Source organism: Prionailurus bengalensis, chromosome B4, assembly GCF_016509475.1.
Source record: "Prionailurus bengalensis isolate Pbe53 chromosome B4, Fcat_Pben_1.1_paternal_pri, whole genome shotgun sequence".
In the NCBI taxonomy this organism is placed as follows: Eukaryota; Metazoa; Chordata; class Mammalia; order Carnivora; family Felidae; genus Prionailurus; species Prionailurus bengalensis.
In genome coordinates, this window is record NC_057358.1 from 18,431,925 (window position 1) to 18,458,797 (window position 26,873).

Here is a 26,873-nt window from a genome sequence, read left to right on the forward strand (position 1 = left end):
GAAAATGTAAGTTTTTCAAAATTCTAATTTTTGTATGAAAGTTCAGATTTCATCATTAGCAAGAGATATTGTCAGGTATCTTCTCTGAGATTATCAGCCTTTCTTGTTCATTTTCAATAAAATGTCTGCCAAATGCTCTAGTCTGAATGACCACAGGTTGTAAGTCATTCTTTTAAATACGAATGTTATTCCATGAAAAAAGAAGTTAGTTTAGCATGCAACTCAATCTTGCAGTGCTTTCTCCACAAGGTAACATTCACTTTAATATAGCATAAAAGTACTTTATGCATACTTCTCATAATATTAAAAAAATTACCTGAACAAGTTGAGATTCAAATAATCAGTTTTTGTTGCTTCATCAAGGTCATTTTGAAATGAAACTGACTTTTCAAAAAGTTTACTCTGAATATGTGGTGGTGAAGAATGCAATGTACATGTGGGTACCATCGCCTCATGTCCTGCCAAGGCCACTGACAGTTTTACCCATCACTGCATTTACACCATCTGTGCAAATATCAACACAATGAAAAAGTCTGTTAAAATAAAAATTCACTGATCTAGCTCACACTTTGGATCTTTACCAATGGGTATTATTATTATTATTATTATTATTATTATTATTACTTTGAATTTGTACACCTCCTTAAGAGGTCCTAGGACCCCTAGTAGTTCACAGACCACACTTGGAGAAACACTGCCCTTAAACAATTATTACCTGAAAGAGCTATTTAATGTTCTCTCAAGTGTATGTATCATCATTTAACCATTTTCCTATTATTAGACATTTAAGTTGTATCTAATGTTTCATTATTACCAATAATTTGTGATGAGCCTCTTTCTGTATAAATCTTTGTCTTCCTCTCTATTTCTTAAAGATTGACTCCTAGTAATTTTACTAGGTCAGGAAAGATTCTCAGAGTGTGCTATCAAACACATTTCCACAGGAACCCCAGCTCTGCATCTGGTTCGCATTAGGCAGCTGTGAATGTGCTAACACTGCACTCGGATGAGGAGAAGCCGAGTAGAGACTACCTCACATTGGCAGCATGGGGTCTCCTTAAGGTTAAGCTACAGGAACCTGGGTCAGCTTTATTCATACTAATTGTGTCCATATTCCTGGGCACGTTCCCATTTAGGCACTCTGCCACAGCAAGATCGCGTTGAACAGTGACAGGTTTTGTAGTCAGTGATATTTATTTCCTGCCTGAAAAGAGTAGGAGAAAAATATGGCAGCTGCTGTATCATGTGAATGAGTTTAGCAAAATTCAGTGTCCCAGTTGTTTGGTTTTGTGACCCCAGATGATTAATCCTTTCCTCTCCTTTTTGTGGCATTTCTGGTTATGTTTGCAAACCCAATTCTTTCTGAACTTTTTCACCCAAACATTTGGTTCAGCTTGTTCCTTAAAGAGTTGGAAATGAAAACTTGAGGTCACAGACATTCCCCCCTAATTTATTCCTGCTTTTTTAAAATTGGCTTGGTTCTTCTTTTTCCTTTTTTCCCTCCTAGTTTGTCTTCTTTAAAAAAAAGTCAATATATTGCTAGAAATAGAGACTATTATATCGTGAATATTTCCATTTGCCACACTTCATGATTTTTTTTCTTTAGCAGTAGTCAGATTATATAGTATTTTATAGAAGTATACTTTCAATAAAAAAGTTGATTTAAGACTCAACTTATTCTTATAATGCCTCATGGTGTCATGTGATTTCATTCTACCAATAGATTCTTACAACACATTTAATGTTTGCTCTATAATTACCTACAACAAAAGTAATCTCGGTGTTGACTTTTTTTGGTAATAAATACAAACATATGAAAATGCTCCCCCAAATCAAATTCTCTGAGACACTGTAGTGCTTCAAGGATTCCATAAAATTCAGCCCCCTCCTTGCTACCACCTTCTTCTAGATAGTTTTTACTGAAGCACAAGTTGGTGTTCTCGCCTAGACAATTTTTACTGAAGCACATTTTGGCATTCAGTATGATTATTTTGAAAAATATCAACTGAAACAACCTAGTAAAACCCATTATGTCCTCTCTTAAATAATGTTGTGGGGACTAGTTACTCTTTTAGCCTAGATTACACCAAGAAGATACACAGATATTTACGTCTTTTCTCCTGAGTTAGAGATGTGCTACTTAAGTACCTGGTCTGTTTCTTCTTGAAAGTACTACCTATGTAGCTGATTGTCCTGTTTAAGTTTAAATTTAAATAATTTAAAGAAGAATCTGAAAGTCAAAGTTGTATCCTTCAGTTAGTAAATATATTGACTCTCATGATATCCATTTCATGTACTGTCCATCTCCTCACCTCTGGCTCTATTTTCCAGTTATCAGAATTCCTTTCTTCAACTTCCTATGTACTTCTTACTTATTTTACATTCTTATATTGTACTTATCTTCACAAACTGCAAGGAAAATATGTCCTTACTACAAAAAGAACAAAACAAGGTCTAAATTTTATAATTTGTAATAATTCTCCTTAAAAACAGTTTATTCAAACTGGCTAAAATTTGAACTGGAAATGAACAGACAGCAGGTATAAAATAAAACTGGTTTAAGGCTTTGAGAGAAAAAAAAAAAGATGATATATGTGAATCATATGGCACTGACAACTGCATAGGAAACACACTACATCAATCTAAAATCAGGAAGCAAAAAAAATTATCATTCATTAATCTGTATGATGGGACAGAGAAAAAAATTAGTGGTACCCAAATTAAGAAACAAGTATTTCTTTAAAAAGATCTCTTCTTGACAGAGAGAAATGTGTTTAATGAAATTAAAAACAGATGAATAAGGGGTGCCTGGGTGGTTCAGACAGTTAGGCATCCAACTTTGGTTCACGTCATGATCTCATGATTTGTGGGTTCAGGCCCCGTGTCGGGCTCTGTGCTGACAGCTCTGAGCCTGGAGCCTGCTTCAGTTTCTGTGTCTCCCTCTCTCTCTGCCCCTACTCCACTCACATTCTGTCTCTCTTGCTTTCAAAAATAATGAATATTTTAAAAAATAGATGAATAAAAGTGGTAACCCAGAAATACTTTATTTTATTAAGATTTTATATTTTCCTTTTATCTGAAGATTAGCACACTCAGAAAGGCTGAGGCATACTAACAAAGTCTTAAGACTGGGAACATTTGGAAAAACCAAATTAAATAGTTTTAAATGACAGAGGTGGAAACAGGAAGAGTAGAATTGAGATTTACCTCTGTGGGACACCACAGATTCACCATTCATCAGACTAAGCAAAATTTAACATAATAGGCATGATTCCCAGAATAAATGAATTCTATTTCAATCTCTTAAATGACTGTATTTCATAATTGAGATGGATCCTTTTTTTAAAAAAAGGTCACATGTACTTTTATGGTTAGAAAACATTTTTCCCCAGCAGTAGCAAATCAAATACTTCATAGCCTGGAAATTTATTTCAAGATCCTTGTATTTATACATGGATGTTTCATACCTCTCATTTTTCAGAGATACATATGACATATGAGGAACTCAGACCTGTATTTTTCAAATACTTTAATATGAGTTATTTGTACCAAATTAGTTTTTCTCTAATCATATGACTGTTTCAGTTTCTATGTCATAGAAAGAGATAGAAGGTCCACACCTATTCTTTTCCTCTCATCTTCAGGGAAGCCCCCAAATTACTCCTCTGGGCTGGCCCTTAATGAACTGAAAAAGGAATGCAAAGAGAGGGCAAAAGTAGGCTCCTGGCTCACTTAAAGTCTTGGGCTAAGTGGAAGGCTCCATGACAACAACAGTAAAAATGATTACCTTTTCTCTCTGGGTACTGATGAAGTGTATTGTTGGGAGTGGACATGAGGGAACAGAACAGAGAGCAGGTTAGTGGATTTTGTTCCATCATCATTAATGCTTTGGAGTATATGCATTCACTAAGTTATTCTTTCTATAAATATTCAGTTGATTTCTACTGCACTAGGTACTGTGATAGAAGAGTAAACCAGACAAGACTTTATCCACCAGAACACTTGTGGTTTAGTAGAAGAGTCTCACCTGCCCTATCTGTAAAATAGGTGTGAACAAGATGACTGCAAAGGTCTTGCTAGCTCTTAAAATTAGTAAATTGATATATTTTTTAAAAAGTATTACACTAATTATTATTACTAATTTGATACTTCCTTATTATTTTTATTTATCCCAATGCCCCTTCATTGAAATCAGGCTTTGAGGTCAGGAGAAAGAAGCAGGAAACTTAAAAGAAAGATACAGATACAAAAGGAGGGAAGAGTAAGAAAAAAAGGTAAAGAGAATAGCACTCAACTATTACTGGGCACCTTCTTGTGGTAGGCACTGTGCAGACATGTAATTTCATCTGAGAGACAGAAGTCCAGTAGCTGCCACACTCCAAAAAAAGTTCTAGAGGCAGGAACCATATACTGAACAACTCTGTAAGTCTAGGAACTAACACAATATTTTAGTACATAGTATGTGTCCTAGAATTATTGGACATGTTTAAATAAATATAAAATATAAACAACATCATCAACATTCTATCATTTGAACATCTTTAGAAATGAGTCATCACTTTGTAGAGCATAATTTTCCTTCAGGCACTTAACTCAGAATGATCATTTCTTGTATTTTAGAATATTCTTCAACATTTTGAAACAACATATACAAATAATTTCATTAGTGGAAGAATGAGAACAGAACACACACACACACACACACACAGAGCAATATATTTGGTAAATAAATTATGTTTATTCCTTCAAATCACCTTGATAGCTGCATTACCTCAATTTCAGAGACAATAGTTCTCCATACTTTTTAGCATAGAGGTTTATACAACAGAGTTTTATGATACTGTCCACATATATGTAACAGGAATCATCATGCATTGCCGTCTCAAATGATATTTCCTTTTACTTTTGTAATTTGTACTAAATTTTTGAGCTCATTTTCCTCTATGCATTTTCTAAGCCTTTTTTTTTTAATATGAGAAAAAAACTGTGACGGCTTGTTCCCATGAGATAGTAGTGGGGACTAAGGTGTTTGATTGATTAGACTAAAAGGCTGACTAGTTTGTCAGAAACACAAACGACATACTAGTAGCTTAGAGAAAAACAGTCTGTTGTTAATAAAAAGAAATTAACCCGCTGATAGCCAAAAATAGCAATTAATTTAGTAATATAAGACACTCCCAATAAAACTAATTATAAAAGTGGATTACAATTATTAATTAATAACTTCTGATGTGTGTAAACAGATGTTCATTTTGAAACATAGACTTTTCAGCAGAAACACCTTAGGCACTGTCTTTCCTATCATTTTCCTGACAACCATTCTTCAACATTCAGAGTGATACTTAATCTCACTGACACCTTTACTTTCAACCTACATAAAGGTTACTACTCACTTATCGAGTCTAAAGATGGTCACATTAAGTGACAGTCAGATTCTACCATAACACTATGCAAACACTGCCATAATAATCTTTCTACTACCTTATCATTACAACTTAGTTTTATATTATTAAAGGTTTTATAGCCCCAAGAAGCTAGAGATAAATGTATTTATCAATAAGAAACTTAAACAGAGAAATTAGACAAAATAATTGGAAAGGAAAATATTTACCTATCTCTATTTACAAATGACATGATCATAGAGAATCCTAAAGAATCCAAAAAAAGAAAGCACCTAAAGCAAATAAATGAATTCAGCAATGTTGCAAGATACAAATTCAAAACACAGAATCAGCTGTGCTCCTAAACCAGCAATGAAAAAGCAGAAAAAGAAATTAAGAAAGCAATCCCATTGACAATGACATATAAAAGAATAAAATACCTGGGAATAAATCTAACCAGGGAAGTGAAAAATTTCTACACTTAAAATTACAAAGCATTACCAAAAGAAATTAAAGAAAACTTAAATAAATAGAAAGACATCTCCAATTCACAGAAAGACTTACTATTGTCAAGATGTCAATGCTACCCAAAGTGATCTACAGATTGAACATAATCTCCAACAACCTTTCTTTGCAGAAATGGAAAACTGATCCTCAAATTCATCTGGAATTGTAAGGGCACCAAAGAATCATAACAGTCTTGATATAGGACAAAGGTGGAGAACTCACACTTTCTGATTTCAAAACTTACCACAAAGCAAGCGAGCAAGCAAGCAAACAAACAAACCTTACCACACAGCTACAGCAAACAAAATACTTGGTATTGGCAAGTGAATATACATGTAGATCAATGGACTAAAAATGAGAAGACAAATGTAAACCAAGCCCATTCAATGGGGAAAGAACAGTCTCTTCAACAAATGGTTCTGGGACAGCTGGACTGCTACATGCAAAAGAATGGAGTTAAACCCCTACCTCACACCACACAAAAAAGTAACACAAAATGGATGTAAGACCTAAATATAAGAGCTAAAACCATAAAATATTTAGAAGAATATGTAAGAGTGAATCTTCAAGACCTGGTATTTAGCAGTGCTATTTATTTAGATATTTATTAATTAATTCATTCAAACATAATTATACAGTGCTATATTAATTTCAGGTGTACAACATAATGATTCAGCAATTCTATGCATTTCTCAGTGTTCGCCAAGATAAGCATACTCTTATTCCCCTTTTATCTATCTATCCCCTCACTCACCTCCCCTCTAGTAACTACCAGTTTTTTCGCTGTCTTTAAGAGTCTGGGTTTTTTGTCTTTTTTTTTTTTTTTTCATTTTGTTTCTTAAATTCCACATATGAGTAAAATGATATGGTATTTCTCTTTGTCTAACTTATTTCACTTAGCCTTATACTTTTTAGGTCCCACATGGCTGCAAATAGCAAGATTTCATCCCCCCTTTTTAAAATATTTCATTCTTTTCTTTTATGGCTGTGTTACTCCAATATATGTGTAACACACACACACATTACTTCTTTATCTATGTATGGACACTTGTGTAGCTTCCATATCTTGGTTATTATAAATTATGCTGAAATAAACATAGGGTGCATGTATCTTTCTGAATTAGTGTTTTTGTTTTCTTTGGGTAAATACCCAGTAGTGGAATTACTGGCTCATATAGTAATTCCATTTTTTTTAAAGTATTTTCAGGAACATCCATACTGTTTTCCCACAGTGGCTATCCCAATCTTCATTTCCATCAAGAGTGCACAAAGTTTCCTTTTTCCCCACATCCTTTCCAACAATTGCTATTTCTTTTTATTTTAGCCATCCTGACAAGTTTGAGGTATTATCTCATTGTGGTTTTAATTTGCATCTCCCTGGTTATGTGATAGAGACATGACACCATAAAAGTCCCAGAAGAAAACATAGGCAGTAATTTCTTTGACATTAGCCACAGAAACATTTTTCTAGATGTGTCTTCTCCAGCAAGGGAAACAAAAACAAAATTAAGCTGTTGAGGCTATACCAAAATAAAAAGCTTTTTGCATAGCGAAGGAAACCATCAACAAAACAAAAAAACAACCTACTGATTGGGAAGATATTTGCAAATGATATGATCTGACAAGGGGTTAATACCCAAAATATATAAAGAACTCATACAACTCAACATCCAAAAATCAACCCAATTAAAAAATGGTTAGAGAACATGAATAAACATTTTTTCATTTTTTTAAAATTTTTTTAACGTTTTATTTATTTTTGAGACAGAGAGAGACAGAGCATGAACGGGGGAGGGGCAGAGAGAGAGGGAGACACAGAATCAGAAGCAGGCTCCAGGCTCTGAGCCATCAGCCCAGAGCCCGATGCGGGGCTCGAACTCACGGACATAGAGATCGTGACCTGAGCCGAAGTCAGATGCCCAACCGACTGAGCCACCCAGGCGCCCCAATAAACATTTTTTCAAAGAATACATACAGATGATCAACAGACACATGAAAAGATAGCAATGTATTCTTAGGTATGACACCAAAAGCCCAAGAAACAAACAAACAAACAAAGATAAACTGGACTTCATCATAAACTTTCATATATCAAAGGACATTATCCAAAAAGTCAAAGAACATCCTACAGAAGAAAATATTTGAAATCATACATCTGATAATAGTTTAATATCCAGAATATGTATCAACTCCTACAACTCAATAACAGAGAAAAACAACCTGATTAAAAGAAGCAGACTTTTATAGACATTTCTTCAGTAAAGATATACAAATGCAAACATACAAATCAAAAGATATATAACTTAAATGGGGACTCAAACATTTTTTTGCCAACATTTGTAACTTTATTCATGATAACCAAAAGGTGAAAACAACTCAAGTGTCTATCATCTGATGAATGAGTAAACAAAGTACAACATATGCACACAATGGAATATTATTCGACCATAAAAATCACTGAAGTTTATATACATGCTACGATATGGGTGGATCGTGAAAACATTATACCAAGTGAAATAAGCAGACACAAAAAGGTAACTATTATAATGATTCTATTTATGCAAAGTACCTAGAATAGGCAAATTCATAGAGACAGAAAGTAAAGCAGGGGTAAAGAAGGAAAAAGGGCTGGAAGAAAAGGAGAATGGGAAGAAATGGGAAATCATGGTTTAATGGTTAGAAAATTTCTATTTCTGGTGATGAAAACATTTTGTGAGTAGAAGTGATGGTTGCATAACACTATGAATATAATGAATGCCATTGAATTATACACTGAAAAATGGTTAAAATGTCAAGTTTTATGTTATATATATATGTGTATATATATACATATACATATATGTACATATACAGATATGTACATATATATACACACACCACAGTATTTAAAATTAATAACATTTTAAGAAACATTTAATTACATGTCTATATGTGTAAATTTTTATGGTGTATGAGTTATAATTTAATAAAGCTGTTAATAAATACATATAATAAACATTTATCTCAAAGTCATGTTTAATGGATGGATGTAACATAGATGAGTTTTTGTTTTTATTTTTTCTTCATTGACCATTTACAATAATTTCAGATACCTATGATAAACACTTCTGTGTTTTTTTTTTAAATTTTTTAACATTTATTTTTATTTTTGAGAGAGACAGAGCATGAGCAGGGGCAGGACAGTGAGAGAGAGACACACACAGAATCTGAAACAGGCTCCAGGCTCTGAGCTGTGAGCACAGAGCACAATGTAGGGTTTGAACCCACGAACCACCAGATCATGACCAGAGCTGAAATCAGATGTTTAACCAACTGAGCCACCCAGGTGCCCCAATACTTCCATGTTTTTAATCAACACTAAAACAATTTTGTTAGTTAATAAGCCATGAAGTGAATTCCTTTAGAGTTATGCATATGCTCACTAAATTTAAAGTGGAAATTTCCATCAGAATTATGCTAGTTCTACACTGACATCTCTCTTTAGCCCACTCAAAATGCCACTGTATACAGTGTCTGTGCATATTGGATACAGAAGCTTAATAATAATTTAAGTGAATGAAAGATTAAGTTATAGATGGAAAACTCATGTGATCCATGCTACCTTTTCTCTCTACTCTGAAATTCTAAGTCAATTCCTTGCTGATTCCTGAAGGTGGTGAGATTCTTTGAAACCTCAACTTTATTAGAGCCATCTGCCTATTGACAAATACAGTAAGTTAAACATAGCATATTTTAGCCTAATACAGGTTTATCACTGTACCATACAATGTTAGAAATGGCAGAAAACTTGATAATCAAACATTTTGTTTTCCTCATTTTAATTTCTATCATTTCTATCATTTTTTTCAATATATGAAGTTTATTGTCAAATTGGTTTCCATACAACACCCATGCTCATCCGAAAAGGTGCCCTCCTCAATACCCATCACCCACCCACCCCTCCCTCCCACCCCCCCATCAACCCTCCGTTTGTTCTCAGTTTTTAAGAGTCTTTTATGCTTTGGCTCTCTCCCACTCTAACCTCTTTTTTTTTTTCTCCTTCCCCTCCCCCATGGGTTTCTGTTCAGTTTCTCAGGATCCACATAAGAGTGAAACCATATGGTATCTGTCTTTCTCTGTATGGCTTATTTCACTTAGCGTAACACTCTCCAGTTCCATCCATGATGCTACAAAGGGCCATATTTCATTCTTTCTCATTGCCACGTAGTACTCCATTGTGTATATAAACCACAATAAACTCAAAATGGATAAAGGACCTGAATGTGAGACAGGAAACCATCAAAACCCTAGAGGAGAAAGCGGGAAAAGACCTCTCTGACCTCAGCCGTAGCAATTTCTTACTTGACACATCCCCAAAGGCAAGGGAATCATTTCTATCATTTTAAGATTTCCTCATTTCTATCATTTTAAGTAAAATTATGTTTGAATATCAAACATAGATAACTGATACAGATGGAAAATTATAGTACTTAAAATAGTAAACGTATGGAGTTGACACTAGCTAGAAATTTACTTAATGGAACCTCTACGGATGATGGGTAATATTTTACCCTATAAACAGGAAAGCTATTAAGAATTAAGCCTAACAATTCAGAAGTTTCTAATGTTGGGAGACATAGCTTTGATGTGGGAAAAAGAGTCGTCTGTGGTTGCTAATAAACATAATTTAAAGTAGGAAGAATTTACCATTGCTCACATACTACTCATACTGTGACCCTTTCCTCTTTTACTACAACTTCACATCCTTAAGTATCACCTTTTTTTCTTTGTGGTCACCCAATCCCCAAAGGCTAGGCACCTATAGTTGTTTTTTGTTTTTTTTTTGCTTTTGTCATTTTAAGAGAACATTAGTTAAGACCTAAAATTCTCTCAGAAGTAGCTCCCGTAGCTGAATGTAACAGGACTGGAAGATTGATCAATTTACCTTCCTTCTGCCTGCCAATCTTGGTATAGGTCACCTGGGGTCCCAGCAAAGCCAAAAACAATTGTCTCACATCAAGATCTTTTGTGTTGCCTGTACCTCACTTCTATCCAATTGACTTCCAAGCCTATTCCTTCAGTTCCCGGTTGTCTGCCTGGCTTTTGGATCATCTGTCCTGTCTAACCCTATGGTTTAGATTTCCTCTTGCTTCCTGATTCCATGCCTGATTTCAGCTGAGATTAATTTTTCTGAGCTGTGCTGAGCTGTGTCTGCAGTTGTCTGATCTTTATCTAGTTTCTAATTTCCATTTTGTTTTGTTACTCCCTACCCCCATGTTCTCTCTCTCCAGCCTTTGTTTTGGCATCTTGAAACTTCTCTTCAACTCCCTACCCAGTCTCAACTCTAAAAGCAGCCCTGCTGAGGCCTGTGCCTAACTACATCATTTACTGAGCTTACTACTCTGAGAACTTTGATTTACTAGTCTTGGAGGAGGGAAAGGCAAAGAACCAAATACCATTTATTCAACCTAACTGTAGCAACTCATAAGTATTCACTTGATACAGTTAAGGAATTAACAGATACTTGTTGCCTCACTATTTAATAGTGTCTCTATTATTTCTTTCAAATAATAATCCACAAATATAGATGGTATATATGTCCTATGCATTGATAGCCACAGACACAATAAGTGTGAACAGGTTAAGCTATTGAATATTTAAGCCAATTGTATAGAAATAGTGGAAATTAGGAAGCTTTGAGGACTGAATCCACAGGAGAAATGTATTGCCAATAAACACTATTACCCAGATTAGGCTGCTGGACTCACTAATACTGTCATTTCTTAGAAGAGGATTATGTGGTTTGGTAAATGACAATAAGAGGTTATAACTCTGACAATTTCTTTTGAAAAAACAAATGAGTAAGAGTTTCATCTTCATAACCTTTTCCCTTAGGATTTACAGGTATATTATTGACAGACTTATTGCCATTATACCCTGACTAGGCAAAAATATTCATTCATACACACACACACACACACACACACACACACACACACACACACACATTTATATATGTTTGTTTTTTCCCTCCTGGCTGCCTTCAAGACACTGGCAAGTATCCTACAATTGGTCTTCCATTCTCCATTGTGTGTGTGTGTGTGTGTGTGTGTGTGTGTGTGTGTGTGCCATGTATGGGATCGTTCCAGAAATCTTTAATGAAGTATCTTTAGTTATCTGGTTATATTTTTTTGTTCTTGTCATGAATACATTTTTTATTCCAGTTGTGGCCAACTATTCCAGGGCTTGTTGTCTTCTAATAAGTCTACTGACCCTTAAGTAATTAAGAATAAAAAGAAAGTGATCATTAGGAGTGCAGTTAGAGTAAATTAAGCAGACCTAGACCACTATGTGAGATTATCAAGGACATTATCAAACACATATTTCTTATGATTCATTAAAGAAAAAACACTAACATTAAGAACTCTTCAAAACACTCATATTTCCATTTACTATTTAAAATGTTAAACACTGACTCATTGCTATAGATCTTTGTAACAGACACTGTCATGAAAAATAGTCCTCAGGATTTGGTGGTTTGGTACTTTTTTTTTTTTTTTTTGGTGGTTTGGTACTTTTGAAGTCTGAGGTGGCCTTTCCGTATAGGCAGCACTTTTTAATGTTGTATCTTTTGTATTACTTGAGTAACATTTTAAGAAATCAACTTTAATACTGATTTATGCCACTTTTTATTTGCCTGTGTTTATTTGGATCTAAATATCCAGAGTTCAAATTACATTTGCTTTCAAGAATGTGGTTGCCTTGGTGTCCTTAAAAAAAAAAAAAGAAAAAGAAAAAAAAAGAACTTTACTTATGATAATACATTCATAAAAATAAGTATGCTGTTTAGACAATGTGTCTCTCAAATATGTCTATCAGATAATAACCTGAAAAAGGACGGTGCTACATTTAATCTTCTTCTTCTTCTTCTTCTTTTCTTTTAATGCCCCTGTGTGCTTTAAGGAAAACTAAAGCAAGTGTTAACCAAGCATTTGTTAATCCAGTTTATGGGAACTGGAGGGACCCAGAGAAAACGGAGGTAAGTGCTAATGGTGAACTGTATTGTTTCAGAAGCAGAAACACACACACACACACACAGGGTCATCTAGACATGTTTCCACATCATGGCTAAGAGGAATGTTTTAGCAGAGTCAGTTCATTGGAAATGGGAAGGAATTTCAGTTGCTCTACATGCGCAGTGAGAATTTTCCATTCCAGGACAGATTCAATCTGCTTGTAAAGTCAGTTCACTGTTAAGTGGCTTTGTGGTCACTATTCATACTCAACGAGAGCTGACAAATCTGGAAAATATCAGTTTAACCCAGAGTATCAGTCAGCTACCCGTAGTAACTCTTTATTGACTGTTCTTTGTATTCTATTCCCAAAGACAAAAGGGAGGATGGCATTCTGTGCTCCCTTTAAATTTAGGTGTGAGCAGTAAAAGGCTATTACCTGATAACTCAGAAGACTAAAGGAAAAATTAAAGTGTATTACATCTTTCTTGGGCCTTTTTAGGGTCATTCCTTATCTAGTGCAATAAGTAGTCTAGAGAGAAAATGGGCAATAAAATCTTTTTCATCTCTTTAAGTAGATAATATGAGCATTCATTTGGGTATAAAATAGGATTAGCTTGACATGTCACTTCTTATCTACGAAAACCTCCTTACATCCGATTTTAGAAATATATCTGATTCATTCTCTTGTCAAAGTGAGCATATAGAAAACAAAGTGTTGATTCCCCCCCCCCCATTTTTTTTAAATGAAAATAAGCCATGAACAGTCGTTACCATTACTGAAATGAGTAACAAGGTAACAGATCAGACAGTTTCTAGTAGTTCTGGAGAGTTGGTTGATATGGCTGAAGGTTAACACAACACTTGACTTTTTTGTGTGTTTTATTTACTAATGATGTCGTACATACTTTTAGTATTGTTTGGTAGGAATGAAAACAAGAAGATATTTCACAGAGCACAGAGAGAATTAATTTGGATGGTACGTCAAGTCAATCAAGACACAGCAAAATTTAAAATGTAGCCCCTCAACAAATAAATAAATGGATATTTAAGAGGCCTAATGTAATTTATCTTCTTGGCAAAGTAGATACGCATAACACAAAGCTACTTCATTTTTAGAAAAGGAAGGAAAATTTACTTTTTTAAAATCTTTAACATTTAGTATCTGAAAGATATAAATGATATAAGAAATAAAATGTAGTCTTTTAAATTTAACATTTTTATATTAATATCTTATAAACTTGTAATAATTAAAAAGCTGCTAGGAAGGTGTTGTACATCTTTTTCTTTCTATTGAGAAAGGCTTCTCTGGCACACAGGTGGGGGTTCATATCAAAGACCCACCCTTCAAGGTGCTTTCAATACTCTACTATGTATGCATATGAGTGCAGTCAGTGACTCTGGAGAACCTTGGAAACAATTTCCTTTTCTCTATCCTTAATCAAAAACAATTCCTCTTTCACATTTTTTTCCTTTCCATTAAGAAAGGCTAGAGAAGAAATTTGTCACAGTTCTTGAACTTTGTTGCTGCTTTGATTTCTGTTGTTTCAGAAACAATAACTTTATTTTAAACCAAATGTACCTTTCCTGACTTTGTAACAGTGAAATTGACTTCTCCAAAATACTCCTCTAAAAACTCAGAGAACACTCTCATATCCTCATATAGAGAGAGAATAGTATAATGAAATGCTGTATATCCATCACCCAACTTCAGTAATTGCCAACCCATGGTCATTCTTGTTTCACCTCTACTGCTACCCATTCCCACTACACATCAGAGTGGTGATGGTGGTTTGCTTTTTTTTTTTTTTCCTTAAGACTTTGTTTTGTTTAGAGCTGTTTTAGGTTCATAGCAAAATTGAGCAGAGGGCACACAGAGCTCTCATATATCCCCTCCCCCGCCTCACACACACACACGGCCTATCCCATTATCAACATCCTGCACCAGAGGTGGTACATTTGTTACATAGACAAATCTGTATCTCCATATCATCCAGAGTCCATAATTTACATTAGGGCTCACTTGGTGTCAACCAGAGTATTTTTAAGCAAATCCCAGATATCATTTAATTTCACATGTAAAGACTTCAGTTGTACCATTAAGGAACAAAGACTTTTAAAAAATATGACCATAATATCACAGGTAAACATTTAATAATAATTCCTTGATAACATCAAATATTCAATGTTCAACTGCTGTTGTTGCTGTATTTTTAAAATCAGGATAGATATATGGTATATACATCCAAATTGACAGGTATGTTTCCTAAGACTCTTAACCTCTAGGTTCCATTTTCTTTCTCTCTCATGTTTTCTTTGTGATTTATTTGTTGAAGAAATCAAGGTGTCTGTCCTAAAAAAAACTCCACATTTTAGGTTTCCTAATATATTCTGTAAACTGTAAGTCTCTCAACTAAAAGCTGGGGTTTTTTGTTGTTGGCGGTGGTAGTGGTTGTGTATTTTTTTTGTTTTGTTTAACTCAACTGTGATCAATACAGCAGACTTAGAGAAACCAGCACCCTAGAAAGAGTCAAGATTCTGGCCACTGCACTCCCCTGTCTCACCAGAGGTGAGGATAAGGCAGTCCTATGCCCCAATGGCCTTGGATACACACACCAACATTAGGCCTGTCAACAGTGCAGGCAGTGTGGACTAAAGGTACTAGGGAGAGAGTCAGGAATGCTCACTTCATTCTGCATGATCTAGAAAGAGGTCTGTTATTTTAATGCCTAAAATCCTAACCTTTTCAATGTGTTTTTCTTTAGAGTTCTGTATACTCCTTCTCAAACCCGTTATATGGCACAACATCAGGATGCCTGGAGACCATAGCTAATCATCTGAAATAGTACCATCAAGATCAAGTATGATCTAGGGTATGTAGTTTATAGAAAATTCTAGTCTGTGAAATCTGATGGAAACTCATGCAATAGTAGAAATAGAAGGGATTCAGAATACTAATTATTACATTTACAAATAAATTTTCTTACTGAATATATTAAATGTTTTCATGGCATCTGAATCAGAACCTTAAGTTCATTATACATCTGAATATTTTAATAAAATGTTCTAATTGATGTTCTTGTTTTCCTTTGATTTTTATCATGGTCATTTAAAAAAACACAAATCAAATTGCTTTATATCCTGAATATTAAATAAGTTTTAAAATTCTTATTTATATGAGATAGAACTTAGAAACAAAAAGGTGAACTAATTCAGCATACAAGCTAGCAGGCATGGACAGATCATAGTAATCCTAATCCAGATAACCATGAGTAAAAGATATTTCTGTATCTGGAAAAAAAATGTGAAATTATCATCCTAAACTTGCCTTTATTCAAATAATTATTAACACCTATCTTCATTTAAACATAAAAATAATACTGAAATATATGAGTTATGAAACTTTGGACCACAAGAAACTGAAAATCCCTACTCCTATGGTTTAAATAATGTGGCAATTATTATGCACAAAACCGGGAAATTGGGAGAACACTTCTTTTGATTGGTTATTGCAAGAGCTCCATGCTTTTAGCAAGGACTCTGGTTATTTACAAGTTTCAGTTCATAGGCTATGTTCTCAAATTAGCTCCCTGACAGGTTAGATGATAGCTACACAAGCTGCATCACTGTTGTATTCCCAGTGAAGTTCAGAGGCAGAACAGGGCCCATTTTTTTCTTGTATCTTTTTACCAACAAAAAAACCCTTCTCAGGATGCACTCCCAGAAACAGCATTCTTATTGGCCAGGAGAGACATGGAGCCCATGCCAAGTCAACCTCTTCAAAGGTGATGAGGCCAACATGGCTGGCTGACACCCTTCACCTGTAGGCTGAGAATAGACCTATGAAGCTCACTGACAAGTATATGAAGGTAGATCCTTGAACAAAATCAGAGGACAGTTAGGATCAAGGGGACACAGCCAGGAAGTAAGCAACCATCAGCATCTGTTCTAAATAAGGTCAGTTGTATTCAGTGTAAGTTGTACTACCAACATTAGTGCCTTTTGTGAGAATACACTGGAAAAAATACATATTATTGTTGATCAGCCTTGCAATAAATTTCAAATTTTATCCCAGTTAATTTTTTGAAGCCCATTAACTATATTATAGTTGTGCTCTCTATGAATATCTTTTCCTAACTGCTGTCCTACTGACATCACAATTTCTGGTCCTAGAAAACTTCACACAAAAGAGGATCAGTTATTCTTGTTGTTGAAGTCTGGCCTCTGGCATTGTGGGACATAAGCATTTTGGGAAGCTGCATTTATTGTAGCTTAAAACTATCAGCCAGTTACATTCAGGATCTTTGCCTAAGCTTATAGAACAGCAGAAGGTTAAAATCTAAATATGGTTTTGTAAAGGACCTCAAGGCTACTACATGAAAAATGCAGTAAAAGTGCAATTAAAAAAAAAAGATAATAGCAATGATTATCCAAATTAAATTGGCTTGTTTCACAGGAATATTAAGGGAATTCATGACCTCATATTGAGGTAGCTCCAAACTGAGGATAACAACAGAAAATCAACAGACTAGAAATGAGGGTATTCTTAGTTAAAATTATCTTCAGGTGCAAGTTATGTGCCCCTTAAAATGTTTAAATCAAACATTTTGTGTGGTCTTATAAATACATATGGCAGGGGCACCTGAGTGGCGGTTCAGTGTCTAATTCCTGATCTCAGCTCAGGTCACCATCTCTGGTTGGTGAGTTCAAGCCCTGCATGGGGCCTGTGCTAACAACGTGGACCTGCTTGGGATTCTCTCTCTCCCTCTCTCTGCCCCTCCCCGATAGCTCACACACTCTCTCTCAAGGTAAATAAACATTAATAAATAAATAAATATTGCAATTCTATGAAACTTAAAGAACAAAACTGATTTTTCTTATCCAGTAGATAGAAGAAGTATGTGCTTATGTTGTTTTCATCATTTAATGTGAGATTCAGAAATAAAAAACTTATTTTTATTTGCATTGTTCTTCCTCTAACTTACTGATGTAAATCCAAATCTTCCCCGTTGTGATTTTAAAAATATAAAAGAAATAAGAAAATAGAGAAAGAAAGAACAAGAAGTATAGCGAGTTCACAATTTATATAATTCAGCTTTTAAATCATGAAAAGATCTCAAATTTCACACCAGAGAATCCAATGAAACCATTTTTTTTTTAAGCCAGTGGATGTCAGGAGAATGGATACCAAAGAGTACTGCTGACAGATTCTTAGAGCTTTTAGTGCACAAATATTTAAGACAATATCTTGTTAACTGGATTCATGTGACCAACCTATTTCCCAAAATATACTATAAGCAGATAATAATGTTAATAACAATAGCAACAAGTGATAAGTACTGATTATCTAAAAAATACTGTTCTAAGTATTTTAACATGTTTTAACTCAGATAAATGTAAAACAGCATGCTGTTGACTATGCTAATCAGCCACATGTAGACATTTAATGTGAAATTTACGTTAACTAAAATTAAATAAAATTTTAACAATGCATTTCCTCAATTGCACTTGTCACATGCCAAGTGCTCAATAGCCATGTGTTGCCAGTAAACACTATAATGGAAAACACTGAGAACATTTTCATCCCATAAAGTTCTCTCAGCACTGGTTTAGAACAATGTTGAAATATTTTCTTATAAATAGCACAACAGTAATCTCTATAAACCTAATACGTGCTAAAAATATTTCCCAATATATGTATTTTAACTAGAACTGACCAATTTCTAGATTAATAAATTACAAATAAGACAAGGCATATTTATCTGTAAGCAAACTAGCAAATATGTGATAAACAAGTACAGGTTAACACTGTTCTCTTGACATATAAATGTCATATATCATTCTATTATACCATTTCATCTTTGCCTATTCCTGTTTCTACATTTAGATGGTACCCTGAAGAAACTGTGTAAGAATTTGTTTTGCTCTATTAATCTTCCTGACCATCAATCATTTTTCACATATGTCACAATAAGAACTGAAGATTCACACATCCTTTAAATAACTGCCTTGTGTTTAGCATGTTAAGGGCATGTGCTTCAGGTAAACCAACAGCTATGTTCATGGCAATATCTTTTGCAGTAAGTAGTCTTAAATTTAATTCTTAAAAATAAGAAACAGGAAAAATCCATAAAAAGACTGTGAGATTTTTTGTTTGTTTGTTTCCAACACACCTCTTAAAAATAAGATTTCAAATATGTATTTTCACTGTCAAACCAATGAGATCTTTTTGAAACTTAATGTTATTCTGGTTTTCTTTGTATCAACTTGCAAAATGTTCTCCATTTCACTGCTAATGTGTCTATCAACTAATGCAAGGGTTAATATCTAAGTCATCATCAAATTCAAGATCCTGCTCTTTAATTATTACAAGTGGAAAGGCAACACACTTCTATAAGCACGCACTGTGAAATTTCAGTGAAACTAGACACACACATCTTGAAATGAAGAACTCTATAACTATGAACCAGTTAAAGCAGTCACAAAAGTAAATAAATAACTTAAAGATCCACTTAAAAATGGACACTGATTCATGTCATTTAACATTCTGATCACAGTTCATGAGTTTGAGCCCTGCATAGGGCTCCACAGTGACAGCATGGAGCCTACCTGAGATTCTCTCTCTCTCTGCTTCTCCCCTGCTCATGCTCTCTCTCTTTCTCTCTCTCTCAAATAAATAAAACTTAAATAAATTTTTTTAAAGAAAAAGGAGTAAACCTGATTCCTACAATGTATTTTACATGCAAATAAATTCTAGGTGTATTTTGATGTATATATAAAGGTAAACAATAACACAAAACAGACAATAATAAACATCCTATACTGACTTAGTCACAGAAGATATGGAAAAACGTGATAATTATTTCCATGAAGGCAAAGACTTTCTGAAACAATCAAATAACTAAGAATAAAGGAAAAGAATATTAAATCAGACATTAACTTTAGAAATTTCTGTGCAATAAAATACACCATTAAGAGACAACAGAGAACGAACCACAGAGCAGAAGAAATTATTTACAATACGTAAAACCAAAAAAGTACCTATACATCAAATATATTTTAAAACCCTACAAATCAATAAGAAAAAAAACAACCAAAATTTATTCCAAAGTCATTCTATGAGGCCAGCATTTCCCTGATAGCAAAACTAGATAAAAACTATACCAAAAAAAGAGGAATATATGTAAATATGCCTGATGAATATAGATGTAAAATTCTCAACAAAATATTAGCAAATCAAATCCAACAACGCATTTAAAATAATCATTCACAATGATCCAGAGGGATTTATTCCAGGGATGCAAGGGTGGCTCAATATTCACAAATTAATCAACATAATACACCATTTTAATAAGAAAAAAAAAACATGATCATTTCAATAGATGCAGAAAAAGCATCAGACAAAATGCACCACCCACTCATGATAAAAACTCTCAACAATGTGGGTTTAGAGGGATCTTACCTCAACATAATAAAGCCCTCCCCCCAAATAATAAAGGCCATATATGAAAAGACCACAACTAATACCAAAATCAATAGTGAAAAACTGAGAGCTTTTCCCCTAAGATCAGGAAGAGATAAGGATGTCCACTCTCACCATTTGTATTAAACACAGTACTGGAAATCCTAGCCACAGCAATCAGAGAAGAAAAAGAAATAAAAGGCATCCAAATTGGTAAGGAAAAAATAAAACTTTTGAGTATTTGCTGACGACATGATACTATCTATAGAAAACTCTAAAAACTCCACCAAAAAACTACCAGTACTGATAAATGAATTCAATAAGGTTTCAGGATACAAAATCAATATAGAGAAATCTGTTGCAATACTATACACTAATAATGAAGTAGCAGAAAAAGAAATTGAGAAAACAATCAGGTTTAAATTGCACCAAATATAATATAATACCTAGGGATAAACTAAACCAAGAAGGTGAAAGTTTATATTCTGAAACTATAAACACTGATGAAATAAATTGAAGATGACAAACTAGTGTAAAGATATTCCATGTTCATGGATTGGGAGAATGAATATTGTTAAAACGTCATACTACCCAATGCAATCTACAGATTTAATTCAATCCCTACGAAAATATCAACAGCATTTTTCACAGACAAGAACAAAGAATCCTAAAAATGGTATGGGACCATAAAATACCCTGAACAACCAGATTGATCTTGAAAAATAAGAATACTGGAGGTATCACACTCCCAGATTTTAAGATATATTACAAAGATAGAGTAATCAAAACAGTAAGGGACTGGCACAAAGACAAATACATAAATCAATGGAATAGAAGACAGCCCAGAAATAAACCCATGTGTTTGACAAAGGAGGCAAGAATACTTAATGGAAAAAAGATACTCTCTTCAACAAACACTGTTGAGAAAAATGGCCTACATGCAAAAGAATAAAACTGGACCACTTTCTTTCACCATACACAAAATAAACTCAAAATGGATTAGAAACTTAAATATAATACCTGAAACCATAAAAAACCCTGGAAGAGAGCACAGGCAGCAATGTCTCTGATGTTAGGCATAGCAACATTTTTCTAGATAGGTCTCCTAAGGAAAAGGAAACAAAATCAAAATAAACTACTGGGGCTATATCAAAATAAAATGCTTCTGAAGAGCAAAGGAAACAAGAAAGCTAGAAGACAATCTAGTGAATGGGAGAAGATATTTGGAAATGACATATCTGATAAGGGGTAGTACCCAAAATATACAAAAAACTTATACAACTCAATACCAAATAACCCAAATAATTTTTTTTAACATTTATTTATTTTTGAGACAGAGAGAGAGACAAAGCATGAACGGGGGAGGGTCAGAGAGAGAGGGAGACACAGAATCTGAAACAGGCTCCAGGCTCTGAGCTGTCAGCACAGAGCCCGACGCAGGGCTTGAACTCACTGACTGCGAGATATGACCTGAGCCGAAGTTGGAGGCCCAACCGACTGAGCCACCCAGGCACTCCCAAATAACCCAAATAGGAGGAGGAGGAGGAGGAGGAGGAGGAGGAGGAGGAGGAGGAGGAGAAGAAGAAGAAGAAGAAGAAGAAGAAGAAGAAGAAGAAGAAGAAGAAGAGGAGGAAGAGGAAGAAGAGGAAGAGGAGGAGGAGGAGGAGGAGGAGGAGGAGGAAGAGGAGGAGGAGGAAGAGGAGGAGGAGGAAGAAGAAGAAGAAATGAACAGATATTTCTCTAAAGAAGACATACAGATGGCCAACAGACACAAAAAAAGATGCTCAACATCACTAATAATCTGGGAAATGTAAATCAAAACCACAATAAGATATCACCTCACACCTGTCAGAATGGTTAAAATCAAAAACACAGGAAACAAGTGTTGGCAAGGTTGTGGAGAAAAAGGAACCCTCTTGCACTGTTGGTGGGAATGCAAACTAATGCAACCACTGTGGATAACAGTATGGAAGTTTCTCACAAAATTAAAAATAGACTTACCACAGGTATTTATCCAAAGAATATGAAAACACTAAGTCAAAAAGATATATGCACCCCGATGTTTAATGCAGCATTATTTATAAAAGTCAAATTATGGAAGCAACCCAAGTGTCCATCTATAGATGAATGGATAAAGATGTGGCAAGTACACGTGCACATGTGCACATGCACACACACACACAGATGCACACACACAGACACACACACAGGAATATTACTCAGCCACTAAAAGAAAGAAATCTTGCTATTTGCAACAACATGGACAGACCTAGAGGGTATAATGCTAAGTGATATAAGTCAGTTGAGAAAGACAAATCCCACATGATTTAACTCATGTGTGGAATTTAAGAAACAAAACAAACAAAGAAAAAAGGAGACAAACCAGTAAACAGACACTTAGCTATAGAGAACAAACTGATGGCTACCAGAGGGGAGGTAAGTGGGGGGAATGGGTGAAATAGGTAAAGGGGATTAAGAGAAAACTTATTGTGAGGAGCACTGAGTAATGTATAGGGTTGCTGATCACTTTATTGTACACCTGAAATTAATATAACACTGCATGTTCACTGAACTGGAATTTTAAAAAAAATTAAAAAGAACATTTCTAGTAACCATACTAAAAAAATACATAAAAAAGAAAAAAAAAAAGCAACCAAAAAGTTGGCAAGCCATTTGAATATAAAATTCACAAAAGAAAAGATTCAATACACATATGAATAAATCCTCAACCTTATAAATCATCAGGTAAATCTAAATTAAATGTATACTATGTACCAGTAAATATTAGGTTAATATGTACTACCATGTCAGACAGAATAGCTAAATTAAAAAAGACTGACAATGCTAATTACTGCTATGACTGAATGTTTGTGTCCCTCTCCCCTCATCCATACTTTGAAACTCCAATGCTCAGGGTGCCTGGGTGGCTCAGTCAGTTAAGCATCTGACTTTGGCTCAGGTCATGATCTCATGCTTCATGAGTTCAAGCCCCACACTGGGCTCTGGGCTGACAGCTCAGAGCTTGGAGCCTGTTTCAGATTCTGTGTCTCCCCTCTCTCTCTGCCCCTCCCCTGCTCCTGCTCTCTCTCTCTCAAAAATATATAAATATTAAAAAAAAAAAAAAAGAAACTCCAATGCTCAATGTAATGGTATTTTGAGATAAGACCTTTGGGAGGTCAGTAGGTATGAGTGTGGGTCCTTCATTACGGAATTAGCATCCTTTTAAGAAGGGACACCAGAAAACCTGCTTTTCTCTCTCCTCTCATAAGCACACAAAGAGGAGATCATGTTAAACATACAGTGAGATGGTGGCGGCCTGCAAGCCAAGAAAAGAGGCCTCGGAATGAAACCTAAATTTCTAGCACCTTAATAGAGGACTTCAGCTTCCAAAATTGTGAGAAATTTGTTGTTTAAGCCACCTGATCTGTGATATAGCAGCCAGAGCTGACTAAAACAGTAAGCAAATACCAAGTATTCTGCAAACACAAAGTGTTGACAACACTAAAGAAATAAAGCAGCTGGACCCTTTATACTTGCTGGTGATGGTATAAATTTCCTTGTCATTATCTCCTAAAGCTAGGCTTATGTATACCCCATAATCCAGCAATTCAGCCTGTTAGGAATCGCATTCATATGCACATCCAAAAAAATATGCAATCAACAAAACTGATGCATATGTGCATCAAAAAACATATACAAGATTACTGCATTATTTGTAATACAAAAAACTCCAAATTCTGTCAATTGAATATGCATATATTAAATCAAATGTAGTATAATAAAACAGAAAGAAATATATTGCAATGAAACATACTATAGCTACTTGCAACAACTTTAATGAACCTCACATGCATAATTTTGAGTAATAGGGTATAGGCAAAAACATCATATGTATTAGTAATACAGTACTTTGGTGTGCAAACAGATTTTTAAAACCTTGAAAACAACATTAAAGTAGATATGCAATATTTTTTTAAGGTTTTATTTTATTTGTGTGAGAGAAAGAGCACAAGCAGGGGAGGGGCAGAGAGAGACACACACACACATAATCTGAAATAGGTCCCAGGCTCTGAGCTGTCAGCACAGAACCCAACTCGGGGCTCAAACTCACAAGCCACAAGATCATGACCTGAGCAGAAGTCAGACGCTTAACCAACTGAGCCGCCCAGGCGTCCCAAAAGGAGATATGCAATATTGACAATGCCCTACTTTTTTTGGCTTAAATATTGTTACACAAGTATTATCATTGTGAAAATTAATAAACTATGCATTTTTAAATGTTTTTAGTTGAGATATGATTTATATACCATAAAATTCACTATTTTATTAGTTTCTTTTCAAGTTTTTATTTAAATTTGTTAGTTAACATATATGGTCAAATTGGTTTTAGGTGTAGAATTCAGTAATTCATTACTTACATATAACACCCAATGCTCATCACACTAATTACCCTCTTTTATACCCCATCACCCCTTTAGCCCATCCCTCATCCACCTCCCTCCATGAACCCTCAGTTTGTTTTCTATAGTTAAGAAAGTTTCTGATGGTTTGCTTCTCACTTTTTTTCCTTACTCTAGGGTCATATGTTTCATTTCTTAAATTCCACATGAGTGAAATTATCTGGTATCCGTCTTTCTCTGATTGATTTACTTCATTAGCTCCATCCATGACATTACAAAAGACAAGATTTCATTTCTTTTGATGGCTGAGTAATATTCCATTGTGTATATATACCACGTCTTCTTTACCAATTCATCTGCAATGAACATTTGGGCTCTTTCCATAGTTTGGCTATTGTTGACAATGCTGCTATAAACGTTGGGGTGTATGCACCCTTTTGAATATGTATTTTTGTATCCTTTGGGTATATACCTACTAGTGCAATTGTTGAGTCATAGGTAGTTCTATTTTTTTACTTTTTTGAGGAACCTTCATACTGTTTTCCAGAATGGCTGGAAAGGTGTAAGAGGTTCTCCTTTCTCCACATCCTCACCAATTACGTACTCTGTTACATACTCTGTTACGTACACTATTACGTACTCTGTTAATTTTAGCCATTCTGACAGGTGTGAGATGGTATCTCACTCATCATTAGGGAAATACAAATCAAAAGCACGATGAAAGTTCTCTATTTTCAATTGCAAAAATCAAGGATTTTTGGTGTATTTACATTCTTTGGCAATCATTAATCTTTCTGTCTCTATTGATTTGTCAATTCTAGACACTTAACATAAATGAATACATCTGTGATTTTTTATGTCAAGCTCTTTCACTTAGGGTAATGTTTTGAAGATTATCCATTATGTACCATTTATCAATACTTCATTGTTGAATATAGCAGGTAAAGAAGGCGAGGAAAAAGAGAAAAGGGACAGAAAGATTATATGAAGAAATATGGGCACATTACTGAACACATTTATAAAGCTCAAGAAACTGTATAACTCTTAGAAGAAAAGTGGCAAGACTTTCTTAGATATTGCACCTGAAGCATAAACAAAGGAAAAATAGAGACGTTTGATTTTCACTGTTGAATAAAATTCCATTGTATGGATATACCACACCTGTTTATCCATTCATCAGTTGATGGACATCAGGACTATTTCCATATTCTGGCTGATACTGAACAGAACTGCTGTAAACATTCATGTATAAGTTTCTGTGTGAATATGTGCTTTCAGTTCTTTTGTTATGTATTAGAGTGCAACTGCTGGATCGTATAGTACCTCTATGTTTGACTCTTTCAAGTACCAAGAAACATCTTCACAAAGATATGTTATTGCCCATATATTTTATTATAGCAACTCTAGTGGTTATGAGGTGGTACTTCTGATTTTACCTTGGATTTCCTGAATAATTTATAATGTTGAGCATCTTTTTATGTGTTTTAGGCCATTTGTGTATTTTCTTTGGAGAAATGTCTATTCAAATATTTTCTCCATTTTTAATAGATTCTTTTTATTGTTGAATTATAAGAATTCTTCATATGTTCTGAATAATAAACTGTTATCAGATAAATGATTTGCAAACATTTTCTGCCATTGTTTGTGTTGTCTTTTCACTTTCTTAATAGTGCCCTTCAATGTACGTTTTTTTAATTATGCTGAAATCAAACTTATCTATTTTTCCTTTGTTTATGCTTTAGGTGCAATATCTAAGAAACTCTTGCCACTTGGAAGGTCAAGAAGTTTTATATCTATGTTTTCTTCTAAGAGTTATACAGTTTCTTGAGCTTTATAAATGGGTTCAGTAATGTGCCCATATTTCCTCATATAATCTTTCTGCCCCTTTCCTCTTTTTCCTCGCCTTCTTTACCTGCTATATGTATGTGTTTGCATACCCAGTGGTATCCCACAGGCCTGTGAGCTTTTCATTTTTCTTTCTGTTTCTTATAGTGGAAAACTGTCCTATGTTAAAGTGCACTATTACTTTCTTCTGCATGCTTGAACCTGCTGGTGAGCCTTGATAGTAATTTTTTTTTTTCAGTTAGTTTCATCTAATTTCAATTTGGTTCCATTTTATAATTTGTATCTC

General features: G+C 34.5%; 1 protein-coding gene across 1 annotated transcript in view; it reads left to right on the forward strand.

The window, feature by feature from the left end:
- MALRD1 (MAM and LDL receptor class A domain containing 1) overlaps positions 1 to 15,954 on the forward strand; it is a 792,972-nt gene extending 777,018 nt beyond the window's left edge. Inside the window, exons 40-41 of the mRNA XM_043564232.1 lie at positions 12,826 to 12,906; positions 15,646 to 15,954. Coding sequence (XP_043420167.1) covers positions 12,826 to 12,906; positions 15,646 to 15,726 — 162 coding nt within the window. The 3' untranslated portion in view covers positions 15,727 to 15,954. The remainder of the gene's footprint in view (positions 1 to 12,825; positions 12,907 to 15,645) is intronic.
- Positions 15,955 to 26,873: the final 10,919 nt, after the last annotated feature.